This window comes from Dermacentor variabilis, chromosome 8 (assembly GCF_050947875.1).
Source record: "Dermacentor variabilis isolate Ectoservices chromosome 8, ASM5094787v1, whole genome shotgun sequence".
In the NCBI taxonomy this organism is placed as follows: domain Eukaryota; kingdom Metazoa; phylum Arthropoda; class Arachnida; order Ixodida; family Ixodidae; genus Dermacentor; species Dermacentor variabilis.
Genome location: NC_134575.1, coordinates 26,563,782 through 26,583,482, shown reverse-complemented (window position 1 = coordinate 26,583,482; position 19,701 = coordinate 26,563,782). Strand labels below are relative to the sequence as shown.

Here is a 19,701-nt window from a genome sequence, read left to right as displayed (position 1 = left end):
GCAGTGTGCATATGTTAAGCCTTCAAAGCCGAATATCTAACAAAATTGCCCATGAGCAACAAGGAAGCAGTGGCATGACAGGTAGGATGCATCAACAACCATCGTTTCCCTGTTTGCTAGAAGACTAGATGGGTGTGCAAGCATGCTCGAGCTTTTGCTAGGTAGCAATAGCTAGTAAATTAATATCAGAACTTAATAGTTATGTGACAACTTAATGATAGCATAACCTAATAATAGTAATAACTTGCAAGAAGGTTCGCTGTGGGGTAATACCCCATTCAGACGGGCAAATTTAATGTCAGTTCGAGCGAATGCACTTCGCCGTTAATGTCATTCGGAGGCTGTGAGACGAAAAAGTTTAGGGCACTTGCTGCAGAGCGCCCTTGCCAGTGAGTGTGTTCGATGGACTCACTTCACTGCGCTTAAGTCTGTATGTATCCTTGAAAGCCTTGCTTCAAATGATTAATAAACAAATAATACAAAGATAGCAATAATCCTGAGACCACTTTGTTTGTGATTTAGAATGTTATGAGCATCCGCGTGATGTTAGAGGAGGCAAAACAAAGTTGAAACATACACTTTTGACATCCGTCAAACCATCCACAAATCCCGCCATTTTGACTGCCTGGATTTTGGATGTGTTCTCCGCCTAAATTGGCTTAAATTGAATAGACATGGTAATGATATAATAGTATTTCAATTTTTCATTACAAAGGTTCTTATGAATTTTTTCCCCCTAACTATATAGGAACCGTTTCTAACTCCTAATGGTGAAAACCAGATTGAGCCCTATGGCTCCATATATTGCCATTGCCATCAGTCCTGAATGACACTTCATTTTGCATTCTAGCACCCTGCCGCAAAAGTGGCACTCCACGAGGTGATGCGCACTCCATCAAAGTGCCACCAAATTTACCCCTGCGACTTGGGTAATGAATGATCCGTGGTAATGGGAACAATTGCCCAATGACTCGTCTACGAGCTGTTACACTGGTTATCATCAACCATGGCAAAAGAGATAGGGCATTGAAGTCTGCGGGAGAGAGTGAGTGATCTACTGCAGGAGATTCTGGGCTTCCTGCTGTATACAGCAGAATAATATTCAGTTCTCATGCTTATGACAGCATTGTCTACAGATCCCAAATGTCTTCTTAGCGTGTTCTCAGACGTCATGGTGCCCTTTTAACGATGAGTACAGACAAACATATATAGTTAATCTCGATGTTCTGCTCAGAAGTGAGCAATAGAGTGAGTAAGAAAACGCAGATTATATAAATGCCCTTTCTTTACAAGTTGAGATAACTTTCACTATCACTATACTGTTCTTTTCTCAAATATCTCTGCACTCAAAAAACTGCAGGTGATATAGGCACTGTTTTGTGGCTGTTCATTACATGGGTCGTAAACTTGCGCATGTGCAGTTTGCACTGCTTTTGTTTATTGCCTATGAGTGCAAACCTATAATATTAGTGAAGGAGCACATGGCTTACGAGTAGATTGTATGGAAAGGCATGCATACAAAGCACACATACAAGAAGGAGAAAAACATCCGAACTCATTCTCAGACAACTTCTTGTGTTCTGTGCTTTATGTGCCTGCTTTTCCATATTATGATTTCTGGTCAACCTGTTCGGCATTCTGCCATTCTAGGTTTATAGGTTGTCTCCACAGCCTCTGCAACAATGAAGTGCAAAATTTCAATGTGTGCTAATACCCTGCTGGACGCATCTTTAAAAAAGCCTGCCTAGCAAACACACCTTTCAAGGGATGCATACTCACTTTATTTACGATGGCTTTAGATGCAACAGACAAGCAGCGAAATACTTGGAACACCCCAAACTGACAAGCAACATATTGTTTTTAGATGATAGTGATTTTTTTTCAGCAACATTCTTGTGCCAATTTTGCCTGCTTCAGGAAATTGTCCGAATAAACTTGCTCGAAGAGGGTATGTTTCTTGCTTCCTTTCACAATCAGAAGACTGGCAAGCGTATCTTAGGATATTGACAAGAGAAGCTCTTCCGCAAACAGAAGTTATTTTTTGTAAGAATGTAGAACAAGCACACATTGTAAACTTTCTGGGAAATTCCAAGAGTTGGCAGGTATGTAGATGCTACAGCTCAGTCCCCTTAACACTGCTTTTTACTGCAGAAGCGTTTTCATTTTTTCGAGCTCTCCCAAAGACTTCCCTTTCACGGAAACATCACCACCCTACATGACGACACAAAACAGCACGTAAATCGGCCATCTCAACTGTACTACAGCAACAGATGTGCTGGTCACCAGCTCTACGAAACTGTGCAACAAAACAAAAAATGCCTTCTAAATATCTTCGCTGTTACAAACATAAGCTCTCAAGTGGCCCCATCATTTTTCTAATAAATCGAATCAATTTCTTAGGCTATTTCTCCCTTTTTCCAAAACACCCAGATTTTACCGCTAGAGGGACTTGCTTTCGCACAACCAAGCTTCAAAACATGTTTGTCGCCAAACACAAATTAACTCTTTGAGGCACATATGCTGCCAGGCAAGAGCTTTATGGCATCTCATGGTTTAAATGCCAAATTCGATGGTAGCACCCTGTTGCGTCTCTCCACCACGAAGGCTGTAGATTCCAGGCTGCACTTGTTACCAATATCCTCTTCGTGTGTCTTGGCGAGATGCACCGAAATGTACTACTCATCTACGAGTGATAAACATTTCAATGCCATATTCTTGTAAACCTATTTCTCACTACTTTCCCATTGTTCCTACAGCCCTCGACGGCAGCAGCAGCTTCTGCAGTAACCTAGTTTGGCTCAGATATCAGAGTCCTATTGTTGTAACAAGACTAGGGTCAGTGTCTACATCTGATCCAGTAGCAAAGAAAGGCGCAGGCTAGCGGCACAGTTGCATGTGCAAGTAGCACATGCAAGGTACACTATTTCTTGCTGTAAAAAGGTTACCAACTTTACCAATAATTTTTTTTTAACGTCGGGCAATAAGTATGGACAACTCACAGCACTGGTTCTGATGTTTCCATAGTGTAGTCAGCGGTTTCTTGAATTTCCACAGCATCACATGCTTGCAGTGAAACATCACCTTCTCCATGGACTGAAGCTGTCTCACTTGCACAGCTGCAAATGTCAAAGGGAATTTTCCTGTTCAAGAAACTAGGCCTGTTCTGTGTGAGGAACCTTGAAAATTAATGAGCCAAAATTGCAGCATTCGCACATGACATCAGAGATTAGACAGCTTCACGGAATAAGCTCGACACCACTAACGCAGTGCCATCCCAAATTCCTCTAAGAGCCAAGGTCACTGGAAGATGTACTTGAACAAAATGTAGCAACTCTTCCCTCGGACCATGCACAATAAGACCACACCAACTTAAAAAAATAAAAGTAATTTTTTCCACAGACGTGCTTCACAGAGACACACAATAAAAAACGAGCTGGATGAACTTACACAAAAGCGACTTGGCTGGACAACTGCTGGTGTTGAAAAGCTTCATCGTGGAACTTGACATACAAACACACTTCAGGGCCAACAATAAACAACCAGTCAAAGTGCTTAGTTTGCACATGTTCAAAATTGGCATGCAGTACTTCGTCTGCTGCAGCGACGACAATCCCATAGTATAGGACATGCAATAAATATTGGCGCATTTGCTAGAACGAGAACCATTGAAACTGACAGCACGTTTTAGCATTGCGTTAGCATTGTACCTCTATGGCGCGCAAAATGAGAAGAAATGAGTGGCTGTTTGTCAGTGCCAGTGGCGTAGCAACAAGGGGGGGGGGGGGGGAGGGCGTGGGCCCCGGGAGCAAGGGGCAAGTGGGAGGGGGGAGGGGGTGCCATATACGTCTGAAGACACCCCTCTTTTTGCCTGCTACAGCCGGGGGGGTGGGGATGACAGAAGACCTATGAGCCCCGGGTGCCAGACGACCTAGCTATGCCACTGGTCAATGCTCAGACAGAGTGATAATGTCAGCTTGACATTTACTGTCCATTACTCTCAGATCAGTGAATGCAGCACGGTGTGATATGCACACAGCTGCTCGGGAGGTACACTAATGTGTGTCTGCCCACAGCGCTCCTGTAAGCGCCACTGCGGCAGAGACGAAAGCACGAAGGTGCGTCCACTTGGCTTTGCCGCTTTTGCAGCCAAACAGGCTGCACATCTTGAAGATCTTCTAACCATCCACACGCGGGCTTGTGCATAAACGTCTATACAGCGACAGCACAACGGCGCTAACGGCGGCGCGAACAGGCCACAAGCGTCCGTATAATTGTGATAGTTCAACAAAATATCTAACATAAGACAAATACTCACGAGGCCTGAGGAGGCGGACAAGCGGGTGGAGCGTTGTAACCACAGGTAGTCACTGGTACACCGCACATGGTCGAAGCACTTCTTGAAAAAGCGCGCAGCTTTGCTTTGTTTGGAATTGGATCTTCAGGCAAAAGGTCTACAAAGTCGTCCAGGTCAGCATCGAATATTTGGATCTGTTGGAGATAGGATGCATTTTTTTTTCTTAAGAGGAGGGAGTTTCACAGGCAGGATGGGCAGCAATGCGCGCAATAGGCTTTGCCTTGTTCTATGCTTCATCTGCACCAGTGGCACCAGGAGGAAACGCTTTTCAACATTCGATTTGCACAATTATGAACTCGCCTGTGCTTCGTATTGTGAAGAAACTAGACGCAGTTCTAGTACGGTTCAGCACGCTCCTGCATTGGCGAGCTGGTCTGAGCACAGTAATACATTACGACGTCACTAACCAGGCAGTAGTCGTCCTGCTGCCTGGAGTAATTTCTTCATTGGAGATGTTTATTACTTTTAATGTTGACGCAGTGGCTCTTTTAAAACTGCTATTTTTTTTTCAGTATCAGCCAGAATCACTGTACGTTTATGAGTCATCCAAAGCGTCGGGTTCGAATTCCCTTGGGCACTTAATATACCGATCCCGAACGCGATTCGTAACGACTCCGATATGCGCGAGGAGCTCATGGGACGCATCGGCAGCGTATCGCATCATTACAACACCCGCACAGAGGGTGCAGCGTATGCAATGGCTGCGCGTGCACATGTCGCACCGCATGTACCCCAACACGGAACAAAGGGTGCAAAGGGTTTCTACCAGGGTGTTTTCAGAATCAAATTCCACGATTCCGGCCAGTTTCTCCAGCAGTTCGACGTGGGTTCCAGTCGTCAGCTTCAGCTTTCGTCTGTTGCCGCTTTGTAGTATGACGAGACAAAACACGTCTCCCATATTGGCAAAAAAGAAAAGGTGCGCGGAGAGACTGCTCGCGACACTCACAGACTCAAATAAGCACGTGCGCCGCGGATACGAATGCTAAACCGATTGCAAACACGCGCGCCAGGCGCGGGAAAGCGTTTTACAGTGTGGCCAGAGGGCGCCCAGCGACACGGCCAAAATACGGGGATTCTGTAGCTGCACCCAATCATCGCGTAACGAAAGCACCCGATTATTGTAACAGAAGTAGCCAATCATCCGGTAAGGCCGATAAAAAATATTTAACTTGTATTCCTGTCACGTAAAACGAAATACAAATGTACAAACAAAAAAGATCTGCCATTGTATAACACGATACGAAGATTTTTTTTTTTCAGGTAGCACTTCAACTATCGTGAACTATACCAGTATTCTACTTCACTATTGGCGGCGAGGAGTTACGGAGTCGCCATCTATCGGAAGCGGCTCGCTGGCGTAGTATGAGGGATCACGTGGCGCGCTCCTCATAGGTTTTGCTGTCAGCGCTCATTAAAAACACCACGCGCGAGCTCTTCCGGACATTTCTGTAAGTACTTTCGAAACGAGAGAAGCTTTTTACTGTCTAAATAATAATCTTGGGCAAACTGAAAAAGCACAATCGTTTACAGACGCTATCTCTTTACCGAATACGTACAGTGAACGCCACTGCGCGCGGTCGCCGCGATGGAGTCTCCTGAACCGGCTTCTTGCGTGAAAGGTAAGTAAACGCTGAGAGCAAACTACATGAAATATGTTCTTATAGTGTTTGTATAACTAAATGTAGCGTAATAGAATGAAGCCTCAATGCAGCGATCGCACAGATTCGCAGCGACCGACTGCGCGTCTGCATGCTTGTCCGCGCACTGTTTCGCTTTCGCCGCGTGCTCGTTTTCGCACTGTGCCATGAGCTTTAGGCCGCAGAATATGAGCGTTTGACAGTATACAAGCAACCATTGTTGCGTGGGCGCTATCAGAGCTGTTCAAAAAATAATTTCATTGTAGAGACTTCGACGCCTACGGGGACTGTGATGTACGTGCCGTCGCGACGATTCAATATTTTTTTTATTATAAATTCTTTTACCTTTCAATATAATTTCTAGAGTTGCGTCACACTGTATGCTTATCGGTGTTCTCAGCGTGCGATTTCCCGCTGCTCCTTTTTTGTAATCCAGTGCACTGATTCATAACACAAACATGACCATATGCCATGCTTTCTTTTTAATGTGCTTCTTACCACTCCCTTTCCACTCCACTGAACTTGCCGATATCTATAGCATCGACAAGTTCATAGACCAAACCGTCGTGACATTACTCGGGCAATGGACTCGGGCGAGCGTCGACCTCAGTGCGCGTTTTCCGAACATCACAGACACGGCGCCGTAGCAGAAATCTTCCTCGCGTCTGTGCTTGCTGGATACTCGAGTTGTAGCCGATGACTGTTTGCCGGTTTTATGGTTCGCGAGCCAAGCTTCACGCGGCTTCTTGTCCTGCGCCTACGTGTGAAGAAGGCTGACATCGGCCTCCGTTACGTACGTCCGGCACTACGGCACCGAGCAGTAACCTACCATGTTGCGCGCCTTCAAAGGCAGCCACTACCTATTGTGCTTTCAAGCGTTGTAATGGAGACACTCGAAGCGGGGAAATCTTCCCACTAAATGAGGACCGCAGCGTACGAGGGAATTTAAACTCTCGTTTTCAGCTCGCTTCGGCGCTCCCGAAGCAGCCGACGCGGCCGCTATGTCCACGTGATCCCTCCTAGCACGTCACGCCGACGGTGGCGCCAGCTTTTCCAGTGGTGGAGCTCGAGGCCAATACTTGACACTGAAGGCACACAGAAGGCGAGAAATATCGCGTACGAATTCAATCAATGGGTTTGACCAAACCATGGCCTCAGAAATTGGCTTTCAATGGCAGGTTTCGCTCCGGCCGTTCCACTCGGCAAGCTCCCCAGCCAATAAAGTACAAGGTCATAAAAAGGCAGACCGCGCGAGATTTCAACGTGCGCATTGTCTCTCTGTTCACGTGTTGTGGAACATTTTCAACGGATACGTCCCAAGTAACTTTTCAGCTTTGGCTCAAACATTCCGCGTCTCAAACATCGAGTCCTCTTGTGCCTTTATTTTTCCAGTAGTTTTCTGAACTCTTATCTATTGATATTGTAATACTTATTTTTAACAATTTATTAGAGCGTTCTTATGTAACAGGTGGCGCTAGTTGGGCTGCCCTCGCGGATTTTTTACACTCGCAGGCGTGGGTTAGCAGCAAATACACCTTTTTGGGTGTCGCTACATTACAATTTTTGATTTCGAAGAGACGAAAAATTCCTTACTAGATTTTCCGAACTTATCAATTTAACGCAATAATTGGAGCGTGGCCATCACTTCGTTAAATCGAGTTTCAACTATAGTTAATGGCTTTTCGTACTTTCTAGCCGTCTCATAACGAATTCTTGAAGAGATGTGCCACTTCTACGCCCACGTCAATCTAGAGGGAGTATGCGTATACACACACACACACACAAAAAAAAGAAAAGAACACATTTGAGATTAAATAGCCACCAGCACGTGATTTTCCCCCTCATACACCTTCGGCCGTCATTTTCTAATCATATGGCAGCACAAAATCCTGTTTTTCTCACTTCATCCAAGCTGCAGCAATATTACCGGAGCACGCGAAGACACGTATGAGAAACCCTTAAAAGCCCTTAAACTTCGTAAAGTAGCGACACTCTACTCCTCCGCCTTCACTCCTCCTCGTTCCTCCTCTCTTTCACGCTCCCTCCTCGACCATGGTGCCGCCTACACCACTTGAGCGTCGTGCAAACATCACGGCCGGACTCGACTCACTCGCTCCTCCGAGCGCGGAGAAGAGAGTCGAGTCCGGCCGTGCCAACATGGGCTCCTCGGCACTCCGTAGACGATTCTCGAGCGAAAATGGCGCTGAAGCACGGCGCGAGGGCCCACGTGATGCTATTAGGCCAATAGCGACGCGGAGTTGGCCTCGGCCAGAGCGCGCGAGGAGGAGGCGGCATTCTTCAAAGCGTGGCGTCACTTTACGAAGTTTAAGGGGTTTTAGAAGCCCTTAGGATGCCTCCATGTCCTCCTCGCTGGCGGGCGAGGAGGACATTGAGACACCCTAGAATGGATGGATGAATGGATGTTATGAGCGTTAGAAGCCCTCGGGTGCGAGCGCCGCCGTGCGGAGGAGCCGGTCACGCCCACCACTGAACCTCTCTCCGTGTGAATGGGACGGCCGGAGCAAAAGAAACCTGCCAGCGGGCAAATCTCGGAGGCCATGAACAAACTAATGGCATCCTCGACAAATCGCACCGGGGCGCCCTAATGCGCCATTTCGTCCAATCATCGTCACCCCAGGGCGCACCGGCCGCGGTGCTCGTTGGTGCGATTTGTCGAGAATGCCATAGGTTTCAGTACAGAAAGACAAAAAAATAGTAGGTAAATATATGCATTCTGATTGAATGACTTGACTAGACAAACAAAAATACGGCAGAACCCACCTCACGATTGCTGCCGACGATAACGCGCTCAGCATTGAATCGTTACAGCGACACAACGTATTGGCACCATCGGAACGAATTGTGTGTGAGGCGCGTGTACTGGCAGCGGAACTCCTCCTTCGCGCTGCCCTAAGAACACTCGGCGCCATCTAGCGCAGCCGCCGCGAAGCCTGCGCGTGGCCTTCGAAATGCGCGGCGCGCCGGTGCGCCTGAACTACGCTCCAGTTGTCGCCCTTGCTTCTTCGGCATTCTGCGAGAAAATGGTCGCATGTCCATCCATTTTCTATCCACTTTTACTGCTATTTCCCTCTCCCCCGACAAAACTGCATCTTCCTCTCTCAATGGCTGCAGATAAACGTCTATTCACGAGGGCGTTCGTTCGATCGAGATTTTGCGGGTCCCCGTTTAGCCTTTAACTCGCTCTCCGCTCGAGGTGCGGCCTACATTAGTGCCTGCCATTGACCGAACTTAATTGTTTCGGCAGCCGAATGCACAATTAACGTTGTATTCGGCACTTCTCTGCAGTCTTCACGCGTGCGGTAGTTTCGGATGGCCCCGTAGTTATGGCGTCGCGCGCATCAACATGCAGTCCGTCTTTGCTGGCAGAATTGGCAGTCGGACGCGTTAGCCCAGTGTTTCTCAAACTCTCCCGGTAGGTGAGCCCTTATAGAAGTACCAAACCTACCATGACACCCCGCAACCCCCCCCCCCCCCACGACACATGCACACTTTTATATTTCTTAACTTTCTTTTCAAAAAAGTGAGGCAAATACATTCACATCTTGAATTGCAACAGAAAGAGCTACCAAAAACTCTCGTTTATGTTTTTTTAACAAGGTTTGGTTTAACTGCGTATTTCAATGAAAATGGTGTTCTTGCTTTCTTGATACAACCATATGTGCTAAACTCCAATTCTACAGTTTTGGTGAGACAAAGCGGGCTTCGCTTGGGAGGCCGTATTCGGTGAAGTTTTCTCTGTGGCAACTGAAGGTTTCGATCGCCGGTTGTCTTGCCGTTCCGGCGACCATTTTTGTGTCATACGCTAATAAATAAATAATAATACTAATAATAAAATAAATAATAATAAAATAAATAATACCACACTCTGCATAATTAACAATTTCAGGGGTGGGAGTGATATGCATATGTATGCTTATGTTACTCTTAAAGAAAACGCGGCGTTGAAAGAGTTGGGTGCCGAGACCAACAATTAATCTCTGCTCCGCCAAGCATAATGAACGTATATATATATGATGTCGAAATGTGGGACGACCGTCTATGACCACCAGAAAAAAGGCTCATGACTCATTCGAGGGTCATGAGCCGCCGTTTGAGAAACGCTGCTTTAGCAGGAGAAGCCGGTGTCTGTCTTCTGTCTTGGCCACCGTCGGCTATCGTCACGTGACCGTGACCCCACACGTGGCCGGAGAGGTCTGCGACTCTGTGGGCGCTGGCCTGGGGCCTTGCAGTCGCCCATCGGACCATTGTGTCGGATGAACTGGATCGACGGGTTCGCTGATAGCGACGTGGCCTCGTATCTACATGTAGTGATGATCTTTTTCTGTGTTATTTATTGGAGTTATGTACCCGCATAATATCACGAATATAAGCTCATTCTATTTGTGATCGAGTATCAAACGCGTTCGCTCTTTGATTCCCGCATAGTCGCATCACAGCGTGGCGTTGTGCAATTGCTTAGACTATTTCTCGAAAACGTTATTCTGTTTGTTGAATGCAACTACAGGGTGTTGAAATTCGGAATCAGCAGTCTTACAGCACGTTCACTAACTTAGTGAACAATATGTCCCCTAAAGAAACGCCACTAAAGCAAATGACACGATTAAAGCTTAAATTCTGAGGCTCTACGTAGCAAAGTCGCGATCTAATTACCAAGCACGCCGTAGTGGGGGACTCCGGATTAATTCTGACCATCTGGGGTTCTTCAACGTGCATCCAATGCACGCCACACGTATACGCGCGTTCTTGCATTTCGCCCTCATCTAAATGCTGCCGCCGCGGCCGGGATGTCATCGCGCGACCTCGCGCTCAGCAGCGCAACACCCTATAGCCGCTAAGCCACCGCGGCAATACGTTGTGTCGCTATACTGATTCAATGCTCAACGCATTACCAGTGACAGTCATCGTGAGATGGCTTCTGCAGACTTTTTATTTGTGTTCTTGTTATTTGAATTTTGTAACTTGAAGAAGGGAAATGAATCGCGAATGAAATGGTGGGGAATGATTGGAAACAGGAAACATAAACTAAGCAATATTTTGTTTGGCAGAAGTAATCGCACATCTACGGCTCGACAAACGTTCCTATATATATATATGTGTCCTAAAGCCGATGCTCCACAAGACAGTACGTGAGCGGCACATAAAAAACGACTCGGCTAGGCTCGGCTTGCGAAGTCTCCAAAAGTATCTTTTGTTGAGTCGAAAATGGTGAAAGGTTGTCCACTCTCCGTCCCTCCGTCCGTCCTTCCATCCATCCATCCATCCATCCATCTATCTATCCATCCATCCATCCATCCATCCATCCATCCTGTCCACTGTCCGTCCCTCCGTCCGTCCTTCCATCCATCCATCCATCCATCCATCCATCCATCATCCATCCATGGATGGATGGATGGTTGGTTGGACGGATGGATGGATGGTTGGACGGATGGATGGAAGGATGGATGGATTGATGGACGGACGGAGGGACGGACAGTGGACAACCTTTCACCATTTTCGACTCAACAAAAGATAATTTTGGAGACTTCGCAAGCCGAGCCTAGCCGAGTCGTTTTTCATGTGCCGCTCACGTACTGTCATGTGGAGCATCGGCATATATATATATATATATATATATATATATATATATATATATATATATATATATATATATATATATATATATATATATATATATATATATATTCGTAAAATAATGCCGTCCTGGTCCTTCCATTGTCGCCATTACAGCTTCGTCATCTGACTCTCGACGTCGTCACACCTTTTACGCATACTCAGTGGACAAAGTTGTCTATTACTTTCGGCCACTGTGGTACGTGCAAGTGTTCGTAGTGCCGTCGTTGCCGTTGCATCGCCATCATATTCCATCTTCGTCAGCCGGCTCTTGTCATATGGCCGTCGTCGTCACGCCATGGTCATCACACAGTCCTCATACATTCGTTGTCATATCATGGTCGTGATGCCGTAGCGGTCATTCAATGATGGTCATTCTGACGTCGTACGTCATATGGCTCTCGTCATGCTATTGTCACGCGTTTCACGCAGACCCAGTGAACCAACTTGCTCATAATAGCTTCGGCAACTATAGGTATGTGCGCCTGGCTGTGATGCTATCGTCGTAGTTGCATCGCCGTGATTCCAGCTTGGTCATCCGACTCGGCGGAACGTTGCTGGAGCGGCAGCCGGTGGCTGATGTCTGCTTGTTTCTCCATCGAGAGGCGTTCAGTGATGGCGGCCCTCGGAGCGTGGTGCGCAGACTGATGATGATAGTGATCAAAGGAAAGGAAGCACGCTTGATTCTGCAACCCGTGAGGGAGCACGGCGAAGCGTCATCAGGGGAGAGGGAGTGGGAAGTGAAAAGATGATAGAGAAAGAGGGAGGATGTGGCCTAATAGACTCCACTATGCGCGACAGGTGGCAGACTGCTCGCTGTAAAGGGTCCATACATTCGGTGCCGGTTAGCACCATGTCCGCTACAAGGCAACCATGCAACACAGCAGGCCAGCATCCGGCACCTACAAAGTGGGGGGAGAGGCCAACTGTAACCCCGATCGATTGACGATGTGGAATCATCGAATGGAATTACCTCACGGATATGTACATCTAAAGGGGCCAATTGTGAATCTACTGATATGCCATGGATTTCCGTCTCGAAAACGATATGAGCTCACTTCTTCGCCATCACAGGTGTCATCAACATCATCATAATCTCTCTAGTCGCGTGGCCTGCGCCACTCACGCGCTCTTCCGTGCCCGTACTCCTCCAGGGCGAACGTTCGATCATTAGCAGTCATGAACGAAGACAAGCGACCGCCTCCTTCGCCGAAGCGTCCACGGTGGAGCCGCGGAATTCTCACAACAGACAGAGAAGAAGCGTCCCGCACGAGTAGAGCAGCATCAGCTACAGTTTCTTCGTGCTCCTCGATTCAACCTGTGCTGTCGGATGTACCGTCTGATGCCGCCACCAACGCAGCTGAGCCCGTTGGTCGCCACAGCAACCAAGGGGCCCGGCACCATGATTCCAGGCCTCTGTTCGACGAAGCTCAGTCGCTGCTCTCGCACAGCATGTCGTTCGAGCTGGGCTTCGAAGACCTTGGCTGCTACTACGACGATGACGACGACGCTGAGCCACAGCCGAAGATCTCTGCTACCATCCGCGGGCCGTCAGCTGCGCCAAGTTTGCAGTACCCGCCACCTGGACTCGCCGCTGACATGGGAGATTCACCTTGCCTCGTTGCTTTGACGTCGCAGCAGCGCCACTACAAGACCAGCAGGCATCCGGTGCTGCAGGCTCGGGACAACGAGTTTCTCGGCAGTCGTTCCCGAGAAGGTGGAACCTCACAGGCGAGGACTGGCGCCCCGGAACTTCAAGGGGATCCCGCAGTACCAGATGGCCCTTCGGTGGAAGTAATTTTGGGTAGGAAAATACTGCCCATCGACAGGCAGCCCTTGTCCATATACCAGGCGATGCCGGCGCTCAGTGGGCAAAGGAAACCCTCGATCCCGTTCAGCGGTCTCAACGCGGCAGAGAGGGCCTGGCCTAGCGTCGCGTCGACAGGCACTCGAAAGCCTCCTGCTGCCGGCGCGAAGGGCGAGGCAGCGCCAGCCGTAGAGAGACAGAGCCTGAAGATCGACATATCGTTCGGCAAACCGGCTGGCCCGGACAAGGACGGCAAGCTGCTCAAGTCCATCTCGACGAACGTTGAAAAGATAGTAGCGCGCCTCTTGACGCGACAGACCGAAGATCGTCGGCCGCTTTCGCGCGCCGATAATACCGAAAGGGCCATGATTAAGCTGGACAGCCAGCAGTGCATCTCCGTGGACGTGACGATGACCGAGGATGCTGGAGAACGAAGGCAGACGTTGGCGTATCCGGCTGGGTCCGCCGGCCAAGCGACCAGCAAATACGGACTGTCCGCAACGCCGCTCGGTGCCACAACGACGCCAGCAGGAACAAGCACAGACCCTGCGGAGAGACGTCGTCCCGACGGGCCACGGAGCCCGCCGACACCGACGTCCGTGGTACACCTGACCATCGGACCAATCAGTTTCGGCCACTCGCAGCCAGCCATTCAGCACGTATCACAACCGGAGAGTGTTCAAAAAGCCAAACGCCGAAAGGCGTCGGCGGACAATCTTTCGACGTCAACGACGCCCTCGGAGATGGCACGGGAGGCGGCGGCGTTCCGTGGTTTGAAAAAGTCACTGCCGCCAGCGGCTGGCTCAGCTAATAAGCAGGCGGAACCGCCGGCCGAAGAGAAGCATCTGCCATTGGCACCAACCTCGACAGATAAGCTCCTGAAACAACCTAAAAAGGAGCAGTTACCTCAAGCACTGGCATCTCCAGGTGAACCGCTCAAGCCAGCCAAAGAATCGCAGCTTTCGTCAGGCAAGCAGTTGAAACCAGCGAAGGAAAGTGACGTTACCAGTCTCAGTGCTGTTGACGAAGATCGCGCAGTTAAGAAAGACGCGGAGAGCGTTAGAAAGCGCCGATCCGTTTCCGCAAAAAGGCAGTCTGAGGGAAGCTTGCCGTCGGTTCACGAGATGAGTGCAATATGCGTCTCCGACAAAGTTCGCAAGCGGTCGGCCGACAGTGGCAGTACCGAAATGAGACGCCCGTCAGGCAGGATGAGCATGTCGAAAGACGGCGCACCTTATGCCTCGGTTAAAGCAACCACGAAAGAATCCGCAGAGTTATCTCCTGAAACAGGCGAAATGCTTACTGGAAGAAAGAGATCTATTGGGGGCAAGAAAGCGCCGAAAGCGCGAGCGAAGGAAACTCCGGTGAAGCCTCCCGTTTCTTCCGAAGAAACGCTGCTTCCGCAGAAAACCAACCGCGCAAAGCCTGCGGACGAAGCGCTTAGGGAAAGCCAGGTGTCATATCCCGAGTCGGGAAAGGTGGCTTCCAAGAGGAAGAAATCTGACGCAAGACAGAAACCAGCAACAACAGCGTCTTCAAAGAAACGCAAAAAGTCGTTGAAGTCGCCTGATAAAGCGGATATCGGGATTGAGAAATCACCAAAGGAACCTTCGCAAGTAAAATCTCAGCCGGAACCTTCCGTAGCAAGTGTTCCTATAAGTCCAGAAAACAAAAACGTTTCCTCAGATGATCTACCTGCGGAGAAAGGCCGAAGAGAGTCTGCTGCACCGGAAGGAACGAAGTCTCAAGAAGCGCCTGCTAACACCCCGCCTAAAGCTTCGGCAACGGAAATAGCAACAAAGAAACCGGACAAGGCAGCCCTTAAATCAAACGTTCACGGTGATCGAGAAAGGACAAAAATGCTTTCGGAAGAACTGGTATCAACCAAGGGCGATCAGCATACGCGGGCCTCTCAAGAAGCGCCTGCTAACACCCCGCCTAAAGCTTCGGCAACGGAAATAGCAACAAAGAAACCGGACAAGGCAGCCCTTAAATCAAACGTTCACGGTGATCGAGAAAGGACAAAGATGCTTTCGGAAGAACTGGTATCAACCAAGGGCGATCAGCATACGCGGGCCTCGGACACCTCTCTGCACAGCATATTAAAGCGTCATCATCGCTCCAAAACGTCCAAGAAGCCGAAAAAAGCAACGAAAGACGCCGCCGAAGAAGCTGCTGAAAAGCATTCAAAGGCCGCAGAAGACACCAAGGCGTCCGTCGGTTCTGGAAGACTTGCTAGCAGGCACGAGGAAGCGAAGTACGAAGGCTCTCCGCACGAACTCGACAAACCGACGACAACGAAGACGGCCGAGTCGGAGACAGGCGAACCGGTTTCGAAGAGTAGCCTCAAGTCGCGAAAGTCGCTGGCCATTGATGCTCCCGCCTCGGAGCAGAAAGATCCCGACACAGTTGCCATCGAAAGGGCACGAAGACAATCCGTAATTAGAACGGAACATAGTGAGCTGGACGAGAAAGACTTGGACGACTTTCTGATCGGCTTCGAGCTTGCTCTGAGCCCTTACCGAGTGTTGGTGGGCCTCAAACCTCCTGCGTCATCTCAAGATGAAGAAGGAGCTTCTCAGAAAGGCGCCAAGCGTTCTAAGGGCCGAAAGCCCCACAAGAAGGGTCGAAGAATGAGCATCGTCAGAATACATAAAACCGACATAGAGCGCAAGAAGAAGAAAGGACACAGCGGGGTGGAGTCGCCGTCACCGCTGGCGCTGTTAGCTCCTGAATCGGCGGTGGACGAGCAAACGGCCGACACCGGCCGAAAAGGGAAGAGGAAGAGAAGCAAGGACGCGTCGTCAAAGTTAGCGAAAGCACGAAAAAGTGCGGCCACAGCCGAGGAAACGGGTGCCAGCGCAACGGCAACAACCGGATCGCCGACAACGCGCGACTCTCGGCGGAAGACTTCGGCCACGAGTCGCGGCTCTGTCGAAGGCAAGGGGGCCAGCGTTACGGGGCGCGACGAGTTCCAACGTGATTCTCAGCCGATGTTGAAGGAACGCAGTGGGCCTGAAGGAGAACGCCTGCCTGCCGACGAAGCAGGAGCAGAGCCCGGTGATCGGGAATTCTTGGAGGAAGACGAGGAGGACGAGGAGAGGAGGAAAAAGAAAAAGAAGAAGAAGAAGAAGAATAAAGGCGGGGATAAGCGCAAGCCCAAGAAGCGGAAGCGCAAGCGCAAGAAGAGAAATCGCCCCTTCGGCTACAGATCAGGCAGGCCCACTTGCCGAATTTTGTGCCCCATCGTCGTCGGCCTGTTGCTCGCCGTAATCTTGCTGTTCCTGCTTCTCAGGGCTCTGGCGACGGCGAGCACCGCGACCTTCCCCACAACCACGACGTACCTGACATTCACATATCCGACCCCTCGATCCACGCCCACTGCAAGCACTCCGAGAACGGTTCCGCCTCCAGTGCCCCCTGCCCTGCCACCTACACCACCGCCTGCAGTACCTACAAGACCGCCGCCTGTCGTACGTCCGACTATCGCGCCGCCGCCACCTGGGTCGGACGTCTACGTTTGTCCAACGGAGGTGTGCCGTCACGAGGCAGCCCACCTTGCTAACTTACTGAACACAGTTGACTCAAAGCCGTGCGATAACTTGCTCGCTTATGTCTGCGACGCCTGGTCCCGGGATAACCCGGCGGGTCCTGAAGGCGTCGGTTCATTCGTGTCGCGTGGCACGATGATTCAGGACGCTTTGGCGCAAACGCTCATCGAGGTCATTCGAAGCACGCACGGCAAAGACTTTGAGGTTGCGGCTCTCTTGTACGGGTCATGCGCGTGGCGACCCGAGACAGAATCGGCACTCGCGTTCGCGCAGGACATGTTCAGGACCTGGGTCATCAAAGCGTGGCCCCGCAATGCAAGCGCAAAGGCGCGGACCAGCGACGTGTGGCAGTTTGCAGCCGAAGTATTCCGGGATTTGGGCATCAGCGCGCTGCTTGAGGTCACGATTGGCGTGAGCCCCAAAGGTGTGCGCCAAACCGTCGTAGAGCTCGACAGACCTCAGTTGCTGTTCTACAGGTCCGACGAGCCTTCTGCTGAAGTGGACACCTTGCTTCGCGGTGCAGTCGAAGAGGCTTTGGCTGTATTCACCCAAAGTACTTCACCAGAGGTCGTGGACCAAACGAAACGCATGTTCGTCGGGCTTGCCAGGCTGCCCGACGATGGTCAACCTGACACCTCTGGAACGCCAGAACGGTGGATTTTAGTGGAGTTTCACAAGCTCGACGGCGGATTGCAGAAATTTCTTGGCAAACTTTTTGACAACATCGTTCACCCAGGCGAGGAGCCGGACGTGATCTTGAAATCTCCGACGTACGTTCACGAAGGACTGGTCCACTTCGTGAAAAATTCAGATCCGGTCCAGGCTCTCAACTACATGGGCTTCTTGGTTGTGGTACGGCTTGCGCCTTTCTTCCCCGATAGAATGAGGTACGTGCGAGGCCTGTTTGCCAAAAGCATGCTCGGCAGGTCCTTGCGCGACGTGACGAATTCCTCTAAACTCTGTCTGCTGGCAGTCGAGTCCCTTCTACCCGACTGCTTTGCCAAGGCAGCTGCACTCATACGCGAGAGGTCCGGGGCCGAATTAGGCGTGAGAGATGTCCTCTCTCGGCTAAAGACCCTGTTCGGTAGAGAGGTTCAGCACTTGGCGTGGTTAGGAGAGCTGTCGGCCCTTTTCGTCCGCTACAATTTGCGCAAGAATCGCGTCATTCGATTCGGTCGTCCTCGCCCAGGATCGTGCGTCCAGTGGCGAGGTAACGACCAGGACCTGGCCCTGAAGCGCTACTTCCATATATCGCTGATGCGGCAGCAGGAGAAACTTCAGGCCGTCCTCAACTACAGCGCCGCCGCGAACGCCCTCGCCTTCGAGTCGGAGCTGGACACCGAGGTCAGGTACGACCCGTCGCGCCGAGTCGTCCACGTCCCGGCGGTGATCATGAACCCCCTCACACGCACCAACGACTCCTTCTTTGCCTTGCACCTGCCGCGAGTCGCCACGAGGCTGTACCGGGCCATGGTCAAGATGCTCACGGAGGAAGAACCGTACGGCGGGCTGCACACCCTGACGCCGGGGCTCACCGAAAACTCTGCGCAGGCCCTGCGTTCCTTGCTCGGCTGCATCGAGAACAACCTGGACAGGGAGCGCGGTATCGAGCCCTATAAGAAGACTCTACGGAAGGCCGTGCTCGAACAGGCGGTGGCCATACATCTGGCTTTCCGGGCCTTTCGCGAGATGCTGCACGTGAGGCGCATCTGGAACCTCGACTATCGCCTGCCCAACTTGAACCTCACGTCCGACCAACTGTTCTTCCTATACTTCGCGCTCGATAACTGCAACACAGCGGACTCGGTGTACCGCAGGCGGCAGCCGAGAGCGGCCGAAGATATCTACAGAGTCCATATGCCCCTGCGGTATTTGCAGGAGTTCTCTGACGCTTTTCAATGCAACCGGCAACCCGTTTGCAAGATCTTTCTCTAAATTGTGTTTTAATTATGGATGCGATCGAACATTGTTCAGACAACATGCGTAGTATTCTTTGTCGCAGTCTCTTTAAAATGCGCACTTGATTTTATAGAAATGCCGGTCAGGAATATATCCTCATACGGCCATAATGAAAGCGGTGTTGTTGTTTTTTTTTTCGTTACTCGCTCCTTTACGCACCTTACATTTTACGCAGAATACATAAAGTCACTGCTGCCAGCGGCTGGCTCAGCTAATAAGCAGGCGGAACCGCCGACCGAAGAGAAGCATCTGCCATTGGCACCAACCTCGACAGATAAGCTCCTGAAACAACCTAAAAAGGAGATACGTGTATTAAGGTGTAGACTGTAAGGTCACCTGAATAAAACATTTGTTTTTCGCTTTCTCTTGTTTCTTTACCGCTGCGGACTTCGCTCTTCGCACATACCGAAAGTGTTGGTTCAACCTGACCGTCCTGCTTTTAATTCTGACAATAGGACGTTCCGCCAGTTAATTGGTTTCTGCCAGTATACAGGAATCCACGTGCTTCCAATGTTGCCAAAATATATGGGGCATCTATATATATACGTCAGTATGTGGACACAGGTGTGCGCGAAGATTTTACAGCGAAGCTGTATAGCTCTGCCTCCCAATGGCAGGGTATGTCCTCTCCCTAGGCACTGGGAGGGAGCGCGCCGCGTGCATTGCTGGGCTCCTTGCAGCACCGGCAGATGGCGCTCGCCTCCGCGGCGGCGCCGGCCGTGCAGGGGAAATAAAAAAAGAACCAGAAAGCTCACCTTCGCG

General features: G+C 50.3%; 2 protein-coding genes across 5 annotated transcripts in view; one reads left to right on the top strand and one right to left on the bottom strand.

The window, feature by feature from the left end:
- The window catches only part of LOC142589886 (uncharacterized), a 33,922-nt gene extending 28,561 nt beyond the window's left edge, over positions 1-5,361 (bottom strand). For 3 of the 4 annotated variants that reach the window (XM_075701540.1, XM_075701542.1, XM_075701541.1), the window contains exons 1-3: positions 5,121-5,361; positions 4,316-4,488; positions 3,000-3,116 (exon numbers count right to left, since the gene is read on the bottom strand). In XM_075701540.1, coding sequence (XP_075557655.1) covers positions 3,000-3,116; positions 4,316-4,488; positions 5,121-5,252 — 422 coding nt within the window. In that variant the 5' untranslated portion in view covers positions 5,253-5,361. Of the gene's footprint in view, positions 1-2,999; positions 3,117-4,315; positions 4,489-4,761; positions 5,028-5,120 lie in introns of those variants that run through there. The other variant, XM_075701543.1, reaches the window with a different exon arrangement.
- A 7,386-nt stretch (positions 5,362-12,747) lies between these two features.
- Positions 12,748-19,298, top strand: LOC142589885 (uncharacterized). Its single transcript, XM_075701539.1, has one exon. It carries the CDS (start codon positions 12,802-12,804, stop codon positions 18,913-18,915), a length of 6,114 nt encoding a protein of 2,037 aa, XP_075557654.1. The 5' UTR covers positions 12,748-12,801; the 3' UTR covers positions 18,916-19,298.
- The last annotated feature ends 403 nt before the right edge of the window (positions 19,299-19,701 follow it).